This window comes from Amblyraja radiata, chromosome 8, assembly GCF_010909765.2.
Source record: "Amblyraja radiata isolate CabotCenter1 chromosome 8, sAmbRad1.1.pri, whole genome shotgun sequence".
In the NCBI taxonomy this organism is placed as follows: domain Eukaryota; kingdom Metazoa; phylum Chordata; class Chondrichthyes; order Rajiformes; family Rajidae; genus Amblyraja; species Amblyraja radiata.
Window position 1 is genome coordinate 8,312,828 of NC_045963.1, and position 21,277 is coordinate 8,334,104.

General features: G+C 40.1%; 1 protein-coding gene across 1 annotated transcript in view; it reads left to right on the forward strand.

The window, feature by feature from the left end:
- usp34 (ubiquitin specific peptidase 34) overlaps nucleotides 1–21,277 on the forward strand; it is a 181,136-nt gene that overhangs the window by 46,407 nt on the left and 113,452 nt on the right. The window contains 6 exon segments of the mRNA XM_033025144.1: nucleotides 2,023–2,237; nucleotides 4,311–4,426; nucleotides 4,504–4,631; nucleotides 4,899–4,988; nucleotides 11,619–11,714; nucleotides 21,097–21,179. Of these exon segments, the coding sequence (XP_032881035.1) occupies nucleotides 2,023–2,237; nucleotides 4,311–4,426; nucleotides 4,504–4,631; nucleotides 4,899–4,988; nucleotides 11,619–11,714; nucleotides 21,097–21,179 (728 nt within the window).

A 21,277-nucleotide genomic window follows, 5' to 3' on the forward strand; every position in this document is an offset into this window, starting at 1 on the left:
CTTATCTCCAGAGATGCTGCCTGTCCCGCTGAGTTACTCCAGCATTTTGTGTCAATTTGTTTATTGACTGTGATTTTGTTTTAATGTACAAATTGCCTACATTCGGGAATATTTAATTGGCTACTTATTGAGACAATCCGAGACCTTAAAAGATGTCTTGATGCAAATCTCTTCATTCTATTAACTCCGATTTACAGCAATCCTTTTACATTTCCATCTCAAATCATGCATTATTTAATTGTGGTGCTTCTAGTTGTTGTTAGTCTCTTGTTTGATTTATTGTCATGTGTACCGAGGTACAGTAAAAAGCTTTTGTTGCGTGCAAACTAATCAGCGGAAAGACAATACATGATTACAATCGAGCTATTGACAGTGTACAGATACATGATAAAGGGAATAACGTGAATGACGTTTAATGCAAGATAAAGCCAGAAAAGTCCAATCAAAGATAGTGCAAGTCTCCAATGAGGTAGATAGAAGTTCAGGACTGATCTCTAGTTGTGGCAGGATGGTTCAGTTGCCTGATAACAGCTGGGAAGAAACTGTCCCTGAATCTGGAGGTGTGCGCTTCCGTACTTCTATACCGTTTGGTCGATGGGAGGGGGAGAAGAGGGAGTGGCCAGAGAGCGACTTGTCCTTGATTATGCTGCAGGCCTTGCCGAGGCAGCGTGAGGTATAAATGGAGTCAGTGGAAGGGAGCCAGACACAAACTGCTGGAGTAACTCAGCGGGACAGGCAACATCTCTGGAGAGAAAGATTGGGTCCATTCCTTCTCTCCAGAGATGCTGCCTGTCCCGTTGAGTTACTCGAGCATTTTGTGTCTACCTTCGATTTAAACCAGCATCTGCCGTTTGTTCCTACACATTCAGTGGAAGGGAGGTTGGTTTGTGTGATGGTCTGGGCTGCATCCACAATTATCTGCAATTTCTACCGGTCTTGGATGATCCTGGACAAGTGCTGCAGTGATAAGGTCGAGGGTATCAAAAGCTGAGAAGATGGACGTATGCCCGACTTGAAAGTTAATTGCATTGATGCATGCTTATAAGCAAGAAAATGGGTTATTTAGTAACATTCTCACAAACTAGGACATGTCTGGAAAGATTAATAGCCGTAGTAGGAATATTGTCATAAGATCATAAGGAATAGGAGTAGAATTAGGCCATTCAGCCCATCAAGTCTACTCCTAGCTGATCTATCTCTCCCTCCTAACCCCATTCACCTGCCTTCTCCCCATAACTTATGACACCTGTACTATCTATCCCTGTCTTAAAGTGCTCAGGACAATGAGGCAAATTGTCTGCTGAGAACATTGATGTAAAATCACTCCTTCACCACCTGCATTAACATCGTTCGGGTACTTTTCTATGTTCATTGTCATGTTGAGTTAAATTTTACTTTCATCACCATTCTTATCGTTGCCTCCTATGGCTATCTGCAAACCATATGCAAAAAACAAACTGAAATGTACATTTTTTACACTAGATGTACTTTCTAACTACAGAGGTATTAATGGGCCCTTGCTGGTAAAATCTGGGCCATACTATTACGATATTGGCCAATTTTAGTTTAGTTTAGAGGTACAGTGCGGAAACAGGCCCACCGAGTCCGCCAAGACCAGCGATCCGTGCACATTAACACTACACACACCCGAGGGAAATTTTTACATTTATACCAAGCCAATTAACCTACAAACCTGTAGTCTTTGGAGTGTGGGAGGAAACCGAAGATCTCTGAGAAAACCCATGCGGTCAAGGGGAGAACGTACAAACTCCGTACAGGCAGCACCTGTGGTCGGGATCGAACCCACGTTTCTGCCGTTGAAAGTGCTGTAAGGCAGCAACTCTACCGCTGCGCCACCGTGCCGCCCTTAAATTCTTAAAGGATGTGGTTTAAATGCCTCTTGCCAATTGATATCATCTTATGCATATGTGAATGTCCATGGACATTATGGAAATTGCCTTCCATTACAAATATAATAAATAAACATGTAATTTTAAAAAAATTATTAAATATATTTTACAGGCATTTGGGTGATGATATGATGAGTGCAGATGATGTCAGCTGCAGTAGTTCTCAGGTCAGTGCGAAGTCTGAAAAAAACATGGCAGATTTTGATGGGGAAGAGTCGGGTTGTGAGGAAGAACTGGTACAGATTAATTCTCATGCAGAACTTACATCTCACCTTCAACAACATTTACCCAATCTTGCCTCCATCTACCATGAACACCTTAGTCAAGGTAAGGAAAATAAGCATGATTTTAACATTAAATGGAAGAATTCAAAATCAATTGATTGTCGTTGGCATTGTTGTTTGAGAATTATGGATAGTAATCCAAATTAATTGCCTAAATTCTTAATGTAATTTAAATTTACATGCTTAGCCATTTTTTTTTAGCCAGTATTGATGGGATTGAGTGATAGGAACATTCTATGTATGGTAATATATTTGGGCTGACATTGGTTTTCATAACTGAAAATATGAAAAGTATCTTTAATTAATAATGTTTCCTATCCTTTTTAATAATAAAGATAAACATAGTCAACTGCGTTCCTGTTTAATTTCTGGGATTTAGTATGTCTGGTTCTTTATTAGCAATTATCAATTGGCTTCTCACCTCCAAGTCAAAAAGTGATACATTTCAGTTCAGCTCCAGAAACCAGAGATTTCCTTCGTAGTTGTGAAGTGCTATACTATCACAGCTATTATTTGTAGATGAGACTTTTTCAATTCAGTCTCTTAGATGGGCATAAAATATCCAGTCGTAACCATTTATTTTGAAGAACAGCAGGATGATCATCGTACTGTTCTGCTACAGATTATTTGTAGTTATTTCAAAAGTTAAATGCTTAGTTTAGAGCTATAGTGTGGAAACAGCCCTTCGGCCCACCGAGTCCACGCCGACCTTAGATTATCCTATGCACTCGGGCAATTTACAGAAGCCAATTAACCTACAGACCTGCATGTCTTTGGAATGTGTGAGGAAACTGGAGCACCCAGACTACGGTGAACATACTAACTCCACACACACAGCACCCTTAGTCAGGATTAAACCCAGGTCTCTGGTGTTGTGAGGCAGCAGCTCTACTGCTACGCCACTGTGCCGTCCTGTGGATGTTGGAAATATGAAATAAAAATGGAAAATGCCGGAGGTACTCTGGGGTGTAGGCATGATATCTGTGGAGAGATTCTGATGAACGGTTATTAACCTGAAGCATTTACTCTGTTTCTGTCTCTATAAATTCTACTGTATCTGAATATTGCTGCAATAGTATTTGTGGGACGTTACTGTGCATAAATCAGATGCCATGTTTCCTACATGTAGTAGTGATTACACTTCAAAAATTCTGATTGGGTTACAGCACATAGGGACTTACTGAGACTGTGGAACGTTTTGTGTAAATGTAAGTCTTTCTTTAAATTTGGGTTTGTACCCCTGTTTGAATTTGGCATGTTGAGTGATCATCAAATGACAAAAAAAGCTCTGAAATCTCCACGGACAGAAATAGTTAATCTTCCTTTGGAATAATGGGAATAAAATACTCAGATTAATAGCTTTGTATGACTTTGAGTGGAAGTGCATTGGAATGGATGTTGCAATACCATTGATTCCTACAGCAAGTCCTGATTGGGGAAATAACATTTAGCATTTGCTTCGGAGTGGAAGCTGCTTGCCAATCCAGTATATTTATGGGGAAATTGTTTATATGTTCCCACAGCATACTGGTTGATCCAAAGATGTGAGACCTAGAAAAAGTCTGAAATAAATTAATTAATGCCTAGGAGAAAGAACATTTGAAACGTGAGAACATGATGCCACTATGGATATAATCATTGCCATAAAGTGTTATTTTATAATTTTATTTAATTAACTCATTTTATTTTGGGATTGAATAACTGGTTTGACTTTTCTTTTTATTTCCTGCAGATATTTTGCTATGTTTAAGACAATAGAATAACTAGTTGAATTTATCTGGCTTAGCTCATATTATTTAACGATGGTCTATTACGTACGGTCCCCATCATCCTGTTCCAAAATTTAAATGCTCTGGTTACAAATAGAAGTGTAATGTCTTAAATTTAAAGTTTGCTGTTCACCAAAAATTGAGAAAGGGGAATTATTTGTAGGACAATGTGGAAGGTAAATTCATATTAAGAGGTTGACATTTAAATAACGAACCTTTTGATAAACAATGAGAGGAGATCATTACACTGTACTTGATTTTAGATTGTAGATTGAAATTCCATGTGTTATCTGTTGTTGAATTATTTTTATATTGTAGCACATGGGTCCTGTATCTTTTTTCCTCAGCTCCCAGTGTTCATAAGCATCAATACAATTCCAATGCACTCACGGATATCAATTTAGACAATGTTTGCAAGAAGGGTAACACTCTTCTTTGGGACTTGGTACAAGATGAAGATGCGGTATGTTTATCTTCATTGGAACAATTTAGAACTGTTTGAATATAGTGTCTTTGGTTACTTATTGTTTGTTTGCATAGGTACATCTCTCAGAGGGATTGATAAATGAAGCTGAGAAACTGCTGTGCTCCCTTGTGTGCTGGTTTACTGACCGGCAGATTAGAATGAGATTCATTGAAGGTTGTTTAGAAAACCTAGCAAATGATAGGTAAGATTGAAGTGTAAGATAAAGTTAAATTGCTATTAATTCTTAAATTATGCTGTAAGTGCTTGAAATTGTAATTTCTGATTACAAAACAACCAATTACTCTTGTCTTGTGATTTTAGATAGCAAATTAATCACATTAAAAATTGCATATTCAGAAAACCTTTTGACTGCATGATTTTTACTATTTGAAATAAAATGATTTTTGCCATCCAAAATTAAATGATTTGTTTTATATTAATAATGCCCAGCTTAATTCCCTTTATTCAGGTCAGTGGTAGTCTCACTTCGTCTTTTGCCTAAACTTTTTGGCACCTTTCAGCAATTTGGAAGCAGTTATGACACGCATTGGATAACCATGTGAGTAATTCAAGATTGTGAAATTGATTATAATTTTTAATTCACCTTCTTAGTTGGTTTGTTTATAAAATCTGTAATTTAAATATTTTTAAAATTGCTTTGCAGTTAGTCAAATTGTGTTTTTGTTTATGTGGACATAGGAAACACAAAATCCATTTTATAAAGAGCAACCCCACAAAGAGCAATTAAGTAATTGGTTCAACAATTTTTTTTTGGTTGTTTAATGGAAAATTGTAAGATCAGTGTTTTCTGCTACTCCCATTTGGAGCCACTGGAACACGAGGGCTCATCTGAGAATAGTGCTACTAAAAACAGTACTCCTTCAGCATGGTACAAATATGTATTTATGCTCCAGATTAGTAACTTTGCAAGATGCAACCTTTGAATATGTTTTGAGAATAGTTTAGTTTTGTTTATTATTGTCAAGTGTACCAAGGTACAGTGAAAAGCTTTTTTCTGCATGCTATCTGGTCAAAGAAAATACTATACATGAATACAGTCAAGCCATCCACACTGCACAGATCAAGGACGAATGGTATCATTTCTTGTGTTTAGCATCTCACTCTTTTTAAAAGCGTCATACGTAAAAAAATGCTTACCATTTGACGTACTTCACCTCAAAACATGGCAATAATGTTGGACAGAAGATATATCTTGGCTGAACTAAACTCTGTATACATTTTTTTTTTAAACAGAATTTACAGAAAATTTCTATTGCGCAAAGTTTCCAGTTTTGTGTTGTAATTTCCTCCTGTACAATATATTTTGGTAGGTTTTGCAGTTACTGGTCTAATGATGATGTTTGTTGTTGACCTGAAAGAAAGCTTCCCACAAAAATATTGGAATGCACTGGACATTGGTTTCACTTTTCTCTTTATTGCTACTGTGTATGATTTCTGAAGTAGCGTCTTATCCCAAAAGGTTGACTATCTTTTTAAAGGTTACCTCTGTCTCCGCTAATTGCTGCTCTCCCGCTGTGTTCCTCCAGCATTTTGCTTTTTGTTTCTGAATTCATTATCTGCTCTCTCCTGTGTCTCCATATTTCTTATCATCTTTGGCATCCAACATTAGTAATGTCAGCCAGCATCTGAGCATTCCATTAATGTGACCATTTTTAGACAGCAGAAAGTGACAAGCAAAATGTCAGCATAAATTTTAGTCATTTGCAGTGGTTGACTTAAACAGCAAAATGCATATAAAGTTGAGGCAACAGTGAAATATAGTGGGGCCTTTAATAAATTCTCCTATTTTTAAAGAAGTATAAAATCTTACATTAATTAAGTGGGATTGACAGTACAACCATTTAATATGACCTTTTCAGTGTCAGCTGAAGAGATGAAAGCCCCTCAGGTTCTTAGTAACCCTTTCCCTTCTCACCTTACACCTATGTCCTCTGGTTCCTGATTTCCCCTACTCTGGGTAAAAGATTGTGCATTCATCCAATCTATTCCCCTACTGTAAGATCCCCCCTCAACCTCCTGCACTCAAGGAATAAAGTCATCGCTTGCTAAACCTCTCTATAGCTCAGGCTCCCAAGTCCTGGCCACATCTTTATAAAACTTATCTGCACGCTTTCTAGTTTAATTACATCCTTCCTATGGCAGGGTGACTAAAACTGAACACCATACCCCAAATGCAGCCTAACCAACATCTTGTAGAACTGTAACATAACACTGGCTCAGCATGCAATTAAATACCCATTTATACTTTATGTACTAATCTAATATTTTTCAAAGTTGTTTTAGTGAGAATGATTCATAAAAACCAAAAGTTTTTATTGATTCATTGATTTTCTGAAATTTAAACGAGAAGGAATTAAAACAGCACATCCTGTGAAAGAGCAGAAAATGACTGACAGTGGCTTTTGGATTTTCTTGTTTAACTGCAGCATATGCTGCCAGATTGTTAACAATTTTGAATACGGATCTAGGAATGCAGGTGCATGGTTCCTTGAAGGTTGAGTTGCAGGTAGATAGGGTGATCAAAAAAGGCTTTTGGAACATTGGCCTTCATCAGTCAGAGTATTGAGTATAGTTGGGAGGTCATGTTGCAGTTGTATAAGACGTTGGTGAAACCACATTTAGAGTACTGTGTTCAGTTCTGGGTACCATGTTATGGGAAAGATATTGTCAAGCTTGAAAGGGTTCAGAGAAGATTTATAAGGATGTTGCCAGGACTAGAGGGTCTGAGCTATAGAGAGATGTTGAGTAGACTGGGTCTCTATTCCTTGGAACGCATGAGGATGAGTGATCTTATTGAGGTGTATAAAATCCTGAGAGGAATAGATCGGGTAGATGCACAGAATCTCTTGCCCAGAGTTTGGGACCAGAGGACATAGATTTAAGATGACGGAGCAAAGCTTTAATAGGAATCTGAGGGGTAACATTTTTGCACAAAGGGTGGTGGGTGTATGGAACAAGCTGCCAGAGGAGGTAGTTGAGGCTGGTACTATCCCTACGTTTAAGAAACAGTTAGACAGGTACATGAATAGGACATGTTTGGAGGGTTATGGACCAAGCGCAGCCAGGTGGGACTAGTGTAGCTGGGACATGTTGGCTGGTGTGGGCAATTTGGGCTATAGGGCCTGTTTCCACACTATGACTATGATGAATGCTGGTAGAATCAGCATTATTTCTTACCAACACTCCAGGACTGTCTGCAAAGAACAATCATGTGGGTAGTGCCTGTATTTCAGATGCAAGATTTGTGATAGTCGTGTGGCAAAATGGAAATGTTGTTATTAAGGGCAGTTTGTCAATAACTAATAACTTGTGTCCATGACAAAATGTTATTTGAAAAAGTTAAATTGATGCTTGTGCCAGAAGATGCTTGAGGTGTCCAAGACTTCATTTTCCTGACATCCAGTATCAGACGAAGAATCTTGTCTAGTCAAAATGTTGAGAATACCAAGCAATGATTCCAACCACAAACTCTATTTTCTAAAACAGCCACCACCCCTGTCCTGGCAACTATCTAAAACTGAACCAACCAGACTATTATCATGAGAATTTCAGAACAAATATCCATGTCATTCATAGAAACATAGAAAATAGGTGCAGGAGTAGGCCATTCGGCCCTTCGAGCCTGCACCGCCATTCAATATGATCATGGCTGATCATCCAACTCAGTATCCCGTACCTGCCTTCTCTCCATACCCCCTGATCCCTTTAGCCACAAGGGTCACATCTAACTCCCTCTTAAATATAGCCAATGAGCCAATTCCAACAAAAGCTAACTCTGGCCCTACTTTGGTTTGGCAGATAGGTAGTCTGGGAGTATCCTGAGTCAACATAGAACATAGGATGGAAGAAAGAAAAATGAGAGGGCAACAGGGTTAAGGGAAAAATTACGGTTCTTTCCAATTTTTTTTTAGAGACACGGCATGGAATCACACCCTTCGAGCCATCGAGTTAGCCATTGATCACCTGTTTACAATATTCTGTTATTCCACTTTCTCGCCCACACCCTACACATTAGGAGCAATTTACAGAGCCCAATTAACTTGCATGTTTTTGGTTTGCAAGAAGAAACCAGTCACAAGGAGAACATGTAAACTCCATGCAGATAGCACCCAAGGTCAGGATCGAACCCTGGTGCAGTAAGGCAGCAGCTCTACCAGCAGGCAGATGAGGATATCTGAAATAAAAATACACATAAAACCACGATGATCAGGCAATATTTGTGTAAAGAGAAAGTTAAATTTTCAATTCAAACACCCTTCATCAGAATTGGGGAAATTGAGAAAACACATCCGTTATAAAGTAGAGAGAATTAAGATGAAAGAATGTTATTTGGTCTTTATCCAAGAGGATGCAAGTACAATTGTAAATGTGTCTAACTTCAATTATATGTGGCCAAGGTGAGGCCTGGAGTATTGTCTATAATTTTGGCTTCCATGCCTTAAAAAATATATATACTTTGCTATAGAGGAACTGCAGTAAAGATTAATCAGTATGGTTCCTGTGATGGCAATTCAAAGTTAGTTTGAGTAAGCTAGCTCTCCATTCTTTAGAGTTTAGAAGAATGAGAGGTGATATTGAAACATACTAAATTCTTAGAGGGCTTAACAAGATAGATAAATGAAGGATGTTTTCACTGGTTGAGAAGTCTCGAACTGGGGATTACGGTCTTAGAGTTATGTATCGACAGAACTACCACGGGAATTTGCGTATGTTAGGTGATAGATCATATAGAATCAATCAATTGAATTCTTGATTTCAAAATTTGAATATTGTTACGTAATGCAAGTTGGCCATCTTCATTGTATATTCTGTAAATTTGAATTCATCTAATTGAGTGCCCATATTTTAGTTCACATCATCCCACTAATCCCTCACACATTTGCTTGCTTAACTTCATTGCATCCATTTAATAGTCCCTGTTAAATTTCTTATCCTTCGTTTTCAGATATCTCCTTACCCTCTTCTCTCTGACTATTTTTTCTACCCTTCAACCTTCTGAGATATTTGCACCCTTCAAATTTTGACCTCTTGTTCAACCTTTGATTTGCTATTGGTATCATTCATTCAACAGTGTGGACTCCAAACTCTGGAATTTCTTCCCTAAACCACTCTTCTCCATTCCTGCTCCAAAATGGCTCTTTAAAACTTCCCAGTTGACTGCTCTAATGTCTACTGATTGGCTAAGTGTCAGATTTTGTTTAATCTGGATAACAAGGACACTTATGTCAGACATCTAGTTATTGACTATAGCTACGCTGTCAACATCGTAAATTCCAACCTGGACCTAGGACCCGCTATTCCACTCTGTAACTGATTTTGTTTTTACTTCTTGACCCATAGACTGCAATCAGTAAGGATAGGCAACAAAATGTCTTCCACGATAATTCTCAGCGCTGGTGCCCCACAATGGCTGCGCTCTCAGCCCCCTGCAGTCCACTTTACTATACACTGATGACTGTGAGGACAGATTCTGCTCTAATCCCATTTGGAACTGTGCAGAAGGAACCACCATAGTGGGCCTGATCTCAAACAATGATGAGACCGAGTACAGGAAGGAGATAGCGAGCTTAGTTACAAGATGTCAAGTCAACAGCCTCTCCCTCAATGTCAATAAAATGAAGCATCTAGTTATCAAGTTCAGGAAGTAGCCAGGATACATACACCAGTCTGGTTCAATGATGCTGACATTGAGATGGTCAAGAGCTTCATTTTCCAAGGCAATTTGTCCCAGTTCACCCACATTGATGTTATGGCCAAGAAAGCACACCGATGTCTCTACTTCTTCAGAAAGCGAAGGAAATTTGGCATGTTTCTATTGAATTGAATTGAATCCTTTATTTGTCATTCAGACCTTTCGGTCTGAACGAAATGCTGTTGCAAGTGGTTCTTCCTTCTGCAATGCACCTTCAAAACTATTCTATTGGAATGCAAAGCGGCTTAAGTTGATAATTACTCCATCCACGACCGCAAGGAATTGCAAAATTGTGGATGCAACCCAGGTCACATTGCAAACCAGCCTCTTTCCGCTTCCCCCATCAACTCCATCCAAACTTCATGCTGCTTGGAGAAAGCAGCTAACATAATCAAATACCCTGGCCATTCTCTCTTCTTCTTTCTCCTGTTTGGCAGAAGACACAAAAGCTTGAAAGCATCTACCATCAGTTTCAAGAATAGCTTCTTCTTTGCTGTTCTCAGACTCTTGATTGGGCCTCGCATAAGATAAGGTTGTATTTCCAATCTCCCAGTCTTTCTCGTTGCAATCCTCGCTGTTTGTTTTTCAATTTGCACTTTCTCTGTAGCTGTAACACTCTATTCTGAAGTCTGAAGATGGGTCTCGACCCAAAACGTCACCCATTCCTTCTCTCCAGAGGTGCTGACTGTCCCGCTGAGTTACTCCAGCACTTTGTGTCTACACACTATATTCTGCGCTCTTGTTTTCTTTCTCTTTTTGAATTGCCTGTTGTACCCATGTATGATTTTTTTTTAGTACTTGTGTAGAGTATGATTGGGAGCATGCAAAGCAATTTTTTTCACTGTATCACAGGTGACAATAATATACCAATTCCAATGAAGTGCTTTAGGGATAATTTGCTGCGATTAAGAAACAATAGAAACACAAATTATTGTGCATGATTGCAACTTTGGATTGGGCAGAGGGGTTGACCACGCTTGGTTTGGGCCTGACAACAATTAAATTCAGGCATTGATCACTTATGGATCAATTATGGATATATGCATAAACTTGTATCTGTCAATATGATGTTGTGATAATTTAACTTCAAATTAGCCATGAGCTATTTCAAAGAGGTAATGCAAGCAATGATCCCTGCATTATGAAATGAATTGAGGGTGTTACGTTTTTCGAAAACAGTCCATATTAGAATTTTAATAAATGCAAAGCTATGTTATGTGCAGCTGTGGCTTGAAATGTGATTGGAAAAATTGTTTATTTTATCACTTTAAAAACAAACATAGATACCATAAGAATTAATTTTATTGTGTATTTCAAATTTTTGAGTAGTGATTTATGAATTCTATAAGGGCAAGTTCCTGTTACCTGCCTGTCGAGTAATGAATGAAATGAAATCTTGTAAAAATAAAGATGTAACGGTTATGGGTGTAGAAACTCATGGAAAATATACTTTGATTTGTTGTTGCTGTTGTCCAGGTGGGCTGAAAAGGAACTAAGCATGATGAGACTCTTTTTTGACAATCTGATACACTACATTCAGGCAGTCAGAGAGAGTGTGAATAAGCATTTGCTGTAAGTATAATTGACTGATTATCCTTTAACACCTTTTTAAGTTGTAGATCTTAAATGTAATATGCAAAATCCTTTTCATAGTTTGGAATACGTAGAAATGGTGCTGTTTATTTTTCTCAGAAATTAAATGATCTAAGCATCAAATGAAACATAAAATATCACTACGTTAGTTATCCACTGAAAAAACAATGATATGAAATTGAAATGAGCTTTATGCCAAGTCAAGTCAACTTTATTTGTCACATACAAGATGTGCAGTGAAATGAAAGTGGCAATGCCTGCGGATTGTGCAAAACAACAGAACAGAACAGAACCAGTATTTACATTTTAGAAAAATTGAAAGACACAACACAACGTAAATTAGTCCATGGTGAGATTAGAGTTTACAGTCCTAATGGCCTGTGGGAAGAAACTCTGTCTCATCCTCTCTGTTTTCGCAGCGTGACAGCGGAGGCCCATGCCTGACCGTAGCAGCTGGAACAGTCCGTTGCTGGGGTGGTAGGGGTCCTTCATTATGTTGCTGGCTCTGGATCTGCACCTCCTGGTGTATAGGTCCTGCAGGGAGGTGAGTGTAGTTCCCATAGTGCATTCGGCCGAACGCACTACTCTCTGCAGAGCCTTCCTGTCCTTGGCAGAGCTGTTCCCAAACCAGATTGAGATGTTACCGGACAAGATGCTTTCTGCAGCCCCAGAGTAGAAGCACTGAAGGTTCCTCAGAGAGACTCTGAATTTCCTCAGTTGCCTGAGGTGGTAAAGGCGCTGCCTTGCATTTCTCACCAGTGCGGCAGTGTATGTTGTCCATTTCAGATCCTCTGTGATGTGGACTCCCAGGTATTTAAAGCTGCTCACCCGATCCACAGTCGTCCCATTTATCTCCAGTGGCGTGTACGTCCTCAGTTGTTGAGCCCTTCTAAAGTCCACAATCAGCTCCTTAGTTTTAGTGACATTCAAGAGGAGGCTGTTGTCCTGAAACCAGAGTGCCAGGTCAGCCACCTCCTCCAGGTAGGCCTTCTCATCGTTATCGGAGATCAGGTCATGACTGTATTTAGCTTACATTTTTTGAATTATTTTAATGTAAGTTGTGGATAATTTAGCTGAAGGAAGATCTACCTTTAAATTACATTTACCAACAAAATCTCTTCACATTGCATCATACTCTCAGAGCGCGATGACCATAGTAAATCATGATGGGATTACATATAGGTTTCTACAGCTCTTTCATTCCATTCCTACTCCATCTATCCATTATCTCCTTCCTCACCTGCTTCCACCTATCACCTGTCAGATAGACACAAAATGCTGGAGTAACTCAGCGGGACTGGCAACATCTCTGGATAGAAGGAATGGGTGATGTTTTGGCACATTGCTACACATTATTGCACATTGTAGCACATAGTTCGAAGAAGGGTCTCGACCCAAAACATCACCCATTCCTTCTATCCAGAGATGCTGCCTGTCTCACTGAGTTACTCCAGCATTTTGTGTCTCTTCGGTGTAAACCAGCATCTAAAGTTCCTTCCTACATATAACTTCTCAGACCCTGCCTCAGTCCTCACTCTCCTCTCCTCTCCTTATCCTGCCAGCTCTCCTTTACACTTCTTTACCCTCTCAGTCCTAATGCAGGGTCTCAATCTGAAACATCAATCATATCCCTGCCTCCACAGATGCTGCCTGACCCGCTGAGTTCCTCCAACAATTGTACATTTATTTGCTCCAGATTAGAGCATCTAAGAACTGTTACCATTATGTTCGAAAACTGTTTCTTCCCATCAACCAACAGGCTCTTGAATCCTAATCTTAACCTAATCGCAGTCCCACATACTTCGGTTTGCACTGTTATTTATTGTATTATTGTTCATTTTATTTTAATGTTTTTGCATTAATGTGCAAGTGAAAGCTGCAGCAAGTAAGACTTTCATTGTTCCGTTTCTGATGCATATGAGATGACTATTAAACACTCTTGTGGGTTTCCACTTCATTTGTAAGATGGTTGATGTTTGATTGTGAGGAGGTAAATTCTTGCATTCCTTCAACAGAACTCTCATGATAGGAACAACAGGAAGATTCACAAATTGAAAGAATCAACGCAGTCCTGCAATTTTATGAGTGAATTAGAACCCGTGTCATTGTAGGCTTAACATTTCAAAGCAATGTTAAATTGCCCTTGACAGCAGCTTTATACAGTAATGCAACTTAGTTCAATTGCTTGAACTATTCGGTAGTTGCCTATAAAATTGCACATTATTTATTTAAAACAATGGAGATGCATTTTGTGGGAACAACCCTTTGTTCCACTGTTTGTTGGCCAATGGGTGCTGATCTGTATTACCATATTGTCGGATAGGCGATTCTGTGGACGCAGACAGGAGTCCCGGATGGTAGTTTGCCTCCCTGGTGCCAGGGTCAGGGATGTGTCTGAACGTGTCCAAGAAATCCTGAAATGGGAGGGAGAGGAGCCTGAGGTTGTGGTGCATATAGGTACCAACGACATAGGTAAAAAAAGAGAAGAGGTCCTGAAAGAAGAATTTAGGGAGTTAGGTAGAGAGTTAAGGAGAAGGACTGGAAAGGTAACAATCTCAGGATTACTGCCTGTGCCACGCGACAGTGAGAGTAGGAATGGAGCGAGGTGGAGGATAAATGCGTGGATGAGAGACTGGTGCAGTGGGTATGGATTCAAGTTTCTGGATCATTGGGACCTCTTTTGGGGAAGGTGCGACCTGTACAGAAAGGACGGGTTGCACTTGAACTCAAGGGGGACCAATATCCTGGCGGGGAGATTTGCAAAGGCTACTGGGGAGACTTTAAACTAGTATGGTTGGGGGGAGGGACTCAAATTGGGAAAGCTAGCAGTCAGTGTGTGAAGCAGGGGGCAGAGAATGGTAGCACTCTGACCCAAAATGTAGGGGAGAGAGAAGAAAAAGAAAATAATCAGAGAATAAGAGAGGGTGGGTTTCTTAAATGTGCATATTTTAATGCTAGGAGCATTGTAAGAAAAGTGGATGAACTTAGAGCCTGGATTGACACCTGGAAGTATGATGTTGTGGCGATCAGTGAAACATGGTTGCAGGAGGGCTGTGATTGGAAACTAAATATTCCAGGATTTCATTGCTTCAGGTGTGATAGAATTGGAGGGGCAAGAGGTGGAGGTGTTGCATTGCTTATCAGGGAAGATATTACAGCAGTGCTTTGGCAGGATAGATTAGAGGGCTCGTCTAGGGAGGCTATTTGGGTGGAACTGAGAAATGGGAAAGGTGTAGCAACACTTATAGGGGTGCATTATAGACCGCCAAATGGGGAGCGAGAATTGGAAGAGCAAATATGTAAGGAGATTGCAGATATTAGTAGTAAGCACAAGGTAGTGATTGTGGGAGATTTCAATTTTCCACACATAGACTGGGAAACACATTCTGTAAATGGGCTGGATGGGTTGGAGTTTGTAAAATGTGTGCAGGATAGTTTTTTGCAACAATACATAGAAGTACCTACTAGAGAAGGGGCGGTACTGGACCTCCTGTTAGGAAATGAGATGGGTCAGGTGGCAGAGGTATGCGTTGGGGAACAGTTCGGGTCCAGTGATCACAATACCATTAGTTTCAATATAATTATGGAGAGGGACAAAACTGGACCTAGGGTTGAGATTTTTGATTGGAGAAAGGCTAACTTTGAGGAGATGCGAAAGGATTTAAAAGGAGAAAATTGGGACAGTTTGTTTTATGGGAAAGATGTGGAAGAGAAATGGAGTACATTTAAACGTGAAATTTTAAGAGTACAGAATCTTTATGTCCCTGTTCGGTTGAAAGGAAATCGTAAAAATTGTAAAGAGCCATGGTTTTCAAGGGAAATTGGACACTTGGTTCGGAAAAAGAGGGATATCTACAATAGTTATAGGCAGCATGGAGTAAATGAGGAGCTTGAGGAGTATAAAGAATGTAAAAAGAATCTTAAGAAAGAAATTAGAAAAGCTAAAAGAAGATATGAGGTTGCTTTGGCAAGTAAGGTAAAAGTAAATCCGAAGGGTTTCTACCGCTATATTAATAGCAAAAGGATAACGAGGGATAAAATTGGTCCATTAGAGAGTCAGAGTGGCCAACTATCTGCAGAGCCAAAAGAGATGGGGGAGATATTGAACAGTTTCTTTTCTTCGGTATTCACCAAGGAGAAGGATATTGAATTATGTGAGGTAAGGGAAACAAGTAGAGTAGCTATGGAAACTATGAGGATCAAAGAAGAGGAAGTACTGACACTTTTGAGAAATATAAAAGTGGATAAGTCTCCAGGTCCGGACAGGATATTCCCTAGGACATTGAGGGAAGTTAGTGTAGAAATAGCAGGGGCTATGGCAGAAATATTTCAAATGTCATTAGAAACGGGAATAGTGCCGGAGGATTGGCGTACTGCGCATGTTGTTCCATTGTTTAAAAAGGGGTCTAAGAGTAAACCTAGCAATTATAGACCTGTTAGTTTGACGTCAGTGGTGGGCAAATTAATGGAAAGAATACTTAGAGATAATATATATAAGCATCTGGATAAACAGGGTCTGATTAGGAACAGTCAACATGGATTTGTGCCTGGAAGGTCATGTTTAACTAATCTTCTTGAATTTTTTGAAGATGTTACTCGGGAAATTGATGAGGGTAAAGCAGTGGATGTTGTGTATATGGACTTCAGTAAGGCCTTTGACAAGGTTCCTCATGGAAGGTTGGTTAAGAAGGTTCAATGGTTGGGTATTAATGGTGGAGTAGCAAGATGGATTCAACAGTGGCTGAATGGGAGATGCCAGAGAGTAATGGTGGATGGTTGTTTGTCAGGTTGGAGGCCAGTGACGAGTGGGGTGCCACAGGGATCTGTGTTGGGTCCACTGTTGTTTGTCATGTACATCAATGATCTGGACGATGGTGTGGTAAATTGGATTAGTAAGTATGCAGATGATACTAAGATAGGTGGGGTTGCGGGTAATGAAGTAGAGTTTCAAAGTCTACAGAGAGATTTATGCCAGTTGGAAGAGTGGGCTGAAAGATGGCAGATGGAGTTTAATGCTGATAAGTGTGAGGGGCTACATCTTGGCAGGACAAATCAAAATAGGACGTACATGGTAAATGGTAGGGAATTGAAGAATGTAGGTGAACAGAGGGATCTGGGAATAACTGTGCACAGTTCCCTGAAAGTGGAATCTCATGTAGATAGGGTGGTAAAGAAAGCTTTTGGTGTGCTGGCCTTTATAAATCAGAGCATTGAGTATAGAAGTTAGGATGTAATGTTAAAATTGTACAAGGCATTGGTGAGGCCAATTCTGGAGTATGGTGTACAATTTTGGTCGCCTAATTATAGGAAGGATGTCAACAAAATAGAGAGAGTACAGAGGAGATTTACTAGAATGTTGCCTGGGTTTCAGCAACTAAGTTACAGAGAAAGGTTGAACAAGTTAGGGCTTTATTCTTTGGAGCGCAGAAGGTTAAGGGGGGACTTGATAGAGGTTTTTAAAATGATGAGAGGGATAGACAGAGTTGACGTGGAAAAGCTTTTCCCACTGAGAGTAGGGAAGATTCAAACAAGGGGACATGACTTGAGAATTAAGGGACTGAAGTTTAGGGGTAACATGAGGGGGAACTTCTTTACTCAGAGAGTGGTAGCTGTGTGGAATGAGCTTCCAGTGAAGGTGGTGGAGGCAGGTTCGTTTTTATCATTTAAAAATAAATTGGATAGTTATATGGATGGGAAAGGAATGGAGGGTTATGGTCTGAGCGCAGGTATATGGGACTAGGGGAGATTATGTGTTCGGCACGGACTAGAGGGGTCGAGATGGCCTGTTTCCGTGCTGTAATTGTTATATGGTTATATGGTTATATTATATAATAATAACCATATAACAATTACAGCACGGAAACAGGCCATCTCGACCCTTCTAGTCCGTGCCGAACACATAATCTCCCCTAGTCCCATATACCTGCGCTCAGACCATAACCCTCCATTCCTTTCCCATCCATATAACTATCCAATTTATTTTTAAATGATAAAAACGAACCTGCCTCCACCACCTTCACTGGAAGCTCATTCCACACAGCTACCACTCTCTGAGTAAAGAAGTTCCCCCTCATGTTACCCCTAAACTTCAGTCCCTTAATTCTCAAGTCATGTCCCCTTGTTTGAATCTTCCCTACTCTCAGTGGGAAAAGCTTTTCCACGTCAACTCTGTCTATCCCTCTCATCATTTTAAAAACCTCTATCAAGTCCCCCCTTAACCTTCTGCGCTCCAAAGAATAAAGCCCTAACTTGTTCAACCTTTCTCTGTAACTTAGTTGCTGAAACCCAGGCAACATTCTAGTAAATCTCCTCTGTACTCTCTCTATTTTGTTGACATCCTTCCTATAATTAGGCGACCAAAATTGTACACCATACCCCAGAATTGGCCTCACCAATGCCTTGTACAATTTTAACATTACATCCTAACTTCTATACTCAATGCTCTGATTTATAAAGGCCAGCACACCAAAAGCTTTCTTTACCACCCTATCTACATGAGATTCCACTTTCAGGGAACTGTGCACAGTTATTCCCAGATCCCTCTGTTCACCTACATTCTTCAATTCCCTACCATTTACCATGTACGTCCTATTTTGATTTGTCCTGCCAAGATGTAGCCCCTCACACTTATCAGCATTAAACTCCATCTGCCATCTTTCAGCCCACTCTTCCAACTGGCATAAATCTCTCTGTAGACTTTGAAACTCTACTTCATTACCCGCAACCCCACCTATCTTAGTATCATCTGCATACTTACTAATCCAATTTACCACACCATCGTCCAGATCATTGATGTACATGACAAACAACAGTGGACCCAACACAGATCCCTGTGGCACCCCACTCGTCACTGGCCTCCAACCTGACAAACAACCATCCACCATTACTCTCTGGCATCTCCCATTCAGCCACTGTTGAATCCATCTTGCTACTCCACCATTAATACCCAACCATTGAACCTTCTTAACCAACCTTCCATGAGGAACCTTGTCAAAGGCCTTACTGAAGTCCATATACACAACATCCACTGCTTTACCCTCATCAATTTCCCGAGTAACATCTTCAAAAAATTCAAGAAGATTAGTTAAACATGACCTTCCAGGCACAAATCCATGTTGATCCCATTTGCCAGTACTTAGCCCATAACCTATTGTTCCAGATATTCGGCTAAATACTATAATGTGGTGAGAGTACCTGCTTCATCACCTCATGCAGTCTGATTCAGATTTCAACAACCCTATGACAATTTTCCCGCACTTAAATGCTCCATAATCTCCCAACACTTAAAGCCCTGTCCCACTGTATGAGTTCATTCAAAGAGTTCTCCCGAGTTTGCCCTGATTCGATCTCGGAGATTTATGGAGACTCGGAGAGTACCGCTCGTCAGTACTCGGGGCGCTCGTGGACATTTTTCAACATGTTGAAAAATCTTCACGAGTTTTCCCGAGCTTACCTGCCGTTGCGAGTCTTCCCGAGTACCTGCCGTTAGCGTTACGAGCCGCTAAGAGATGTCCCCGAGCTCCGACGTACCCGCTACGTTCATTCTCCGTGCTTACCACGAATTTGATTTTTTTTAAACTCGAGAGAGAGCTCTTGAAAGAACTCGCATCGTGGGACAGGGCCATTACTCTAAATCTCGGCCCTCTTATTGTAAACACTTCAACTAAAGGGAAATATTTCTCCCCATCTGTTGTATCTATAATTTCTATCTTTCCCCCTCAACCCCATTCTCCTGCCTTCTCCCCATCACCCCTGACACCCTTACCACTCATTAGTACAATACTAATATTGTTCTGTAGCTGAAGCTGACCCTTCTCTCCACCAACAACACCACCAATCTTTGCTTCATTGTGAACACTAATGGTACCTCCGACATTCACATACAGATCTTTCATATATATAACAAACAACATTGGACCCAGGAACGATCCCTTTGGTATTCCACTAGTCAGAGGCTTTGAATCATAAAAACAGCCTATGATCAACTTCTACTACCTCTTATCACCAAGCCCATTCTGAATCCAATTTACCATCAATCACCTTTGTGGAACCTTTTCAAAGGCCTTGCTGATGTCCAACGTGGACCTCATTAATGTACTACCTATAACAATGTATTTCATCTTGAAAAACGTGATTAATTGGACAAGTTCTCTCCTTAATGAAACTCTGCTCACAATATCTGATCAATCCCTTAATAGACAATAGGTGCAGGAGTAGGCCATTCGGCCCTTTGAGCCAGCACCGCCAATCACTGCGATCATGGCTGATCATCCACAATCAATACCCCGTTCCTGCCTTCTCATATCCCTTGACTCTGCTATCTTTAAGAACTCTATCTAACTCTCTTGAAAGCATCCAGAAAATTGGCCTCCTGAGGCAGGGAATTCAACAGATTCACAACTCTCTGGGTGAAAAGGTTTTTCCTCATCTCCATTCTAAATGGCCTACCCCTTATTCTTAAACTGTGGTCCCTGGTTCTGGACTCCCCCAACATCGGGAACATGTCTCTAGCGTGTCCAGTCCCTTAATAATCTTATATGTTTCAATAAGATTCCCCCTCATCCTTCTAAATTCCAGTGTATACAAGCCCAGTTGCTCCATTCTTTCAACATATGACAGTCCCGCCAACCCGCGAATTAACCTCGTAAACCTACGCTGCACTCTCTCAATAGCAAGAATGTCCTTCCTCAAATTTGGAAATCCCAAAACTGCACACAATACTCCAGGTGTGGTCTCAATAGGGCCCTTTCCAACTGCAGAAGGACCTCTTTGCTCCTATACTCAACTCCTCTTGTTATGAAAGCCAAAATGCCATTAGCTTTCGTCACTGCCTGCTGTACCTGCCTGCTGTACCTGCATCCTTCCTCTTGAAATACAGATGAATCCTATCTCTCTGTCTTCTCCACAAATCACCCTCACACTGATGTTAAGATTTGCGGCTAAGTAATTACTGAATTTATTTACGAATAAGGGAACTCCTTTGTTGGGCATCTGATACCTCTTATTTTCTCAGCCACCAAAACCAGACTGCAGCTTGTGATTTCTATAATTCAACCTGCATCTGCTCGGCATTTGATTTTTGACTTAAAGAAACTTGGCAAGTTCATTCATTTTGACATGATCCTACATCATCAAACGAGGACAGTTATCAGTTATATCATACATGTATCATGCTGAGTTTTGAAATTTTTTAAAAGATTAATTTTGAAATCAGTCTGCACCTTCATAATTATTGTCTGACTTACCATTGCATTATTTTAGAAATTAAAAAATATAGTTAATAGGTTAAATGAAGAGAAAACTGTTCCAATATTTTCTTAAAACGTTCTCAACATTGTTTCTTCTGTCCTTTACAATTTAGATACAGTCATGGTGCTGAGGTGCAAGTGCGCCTGCAGTTTCTGACCTGTGTTTTTTCAACACTTGGATCTCCCGACCATTTTAGTAAGTAATTTCTTGCTTGATTAGCAACTGTAGTGCAGCTTGAAAAAAGTTGTTTTTGTGATTGTTTTGCCGTTTAAGAGGCTTTTAGAGAGGAGCAT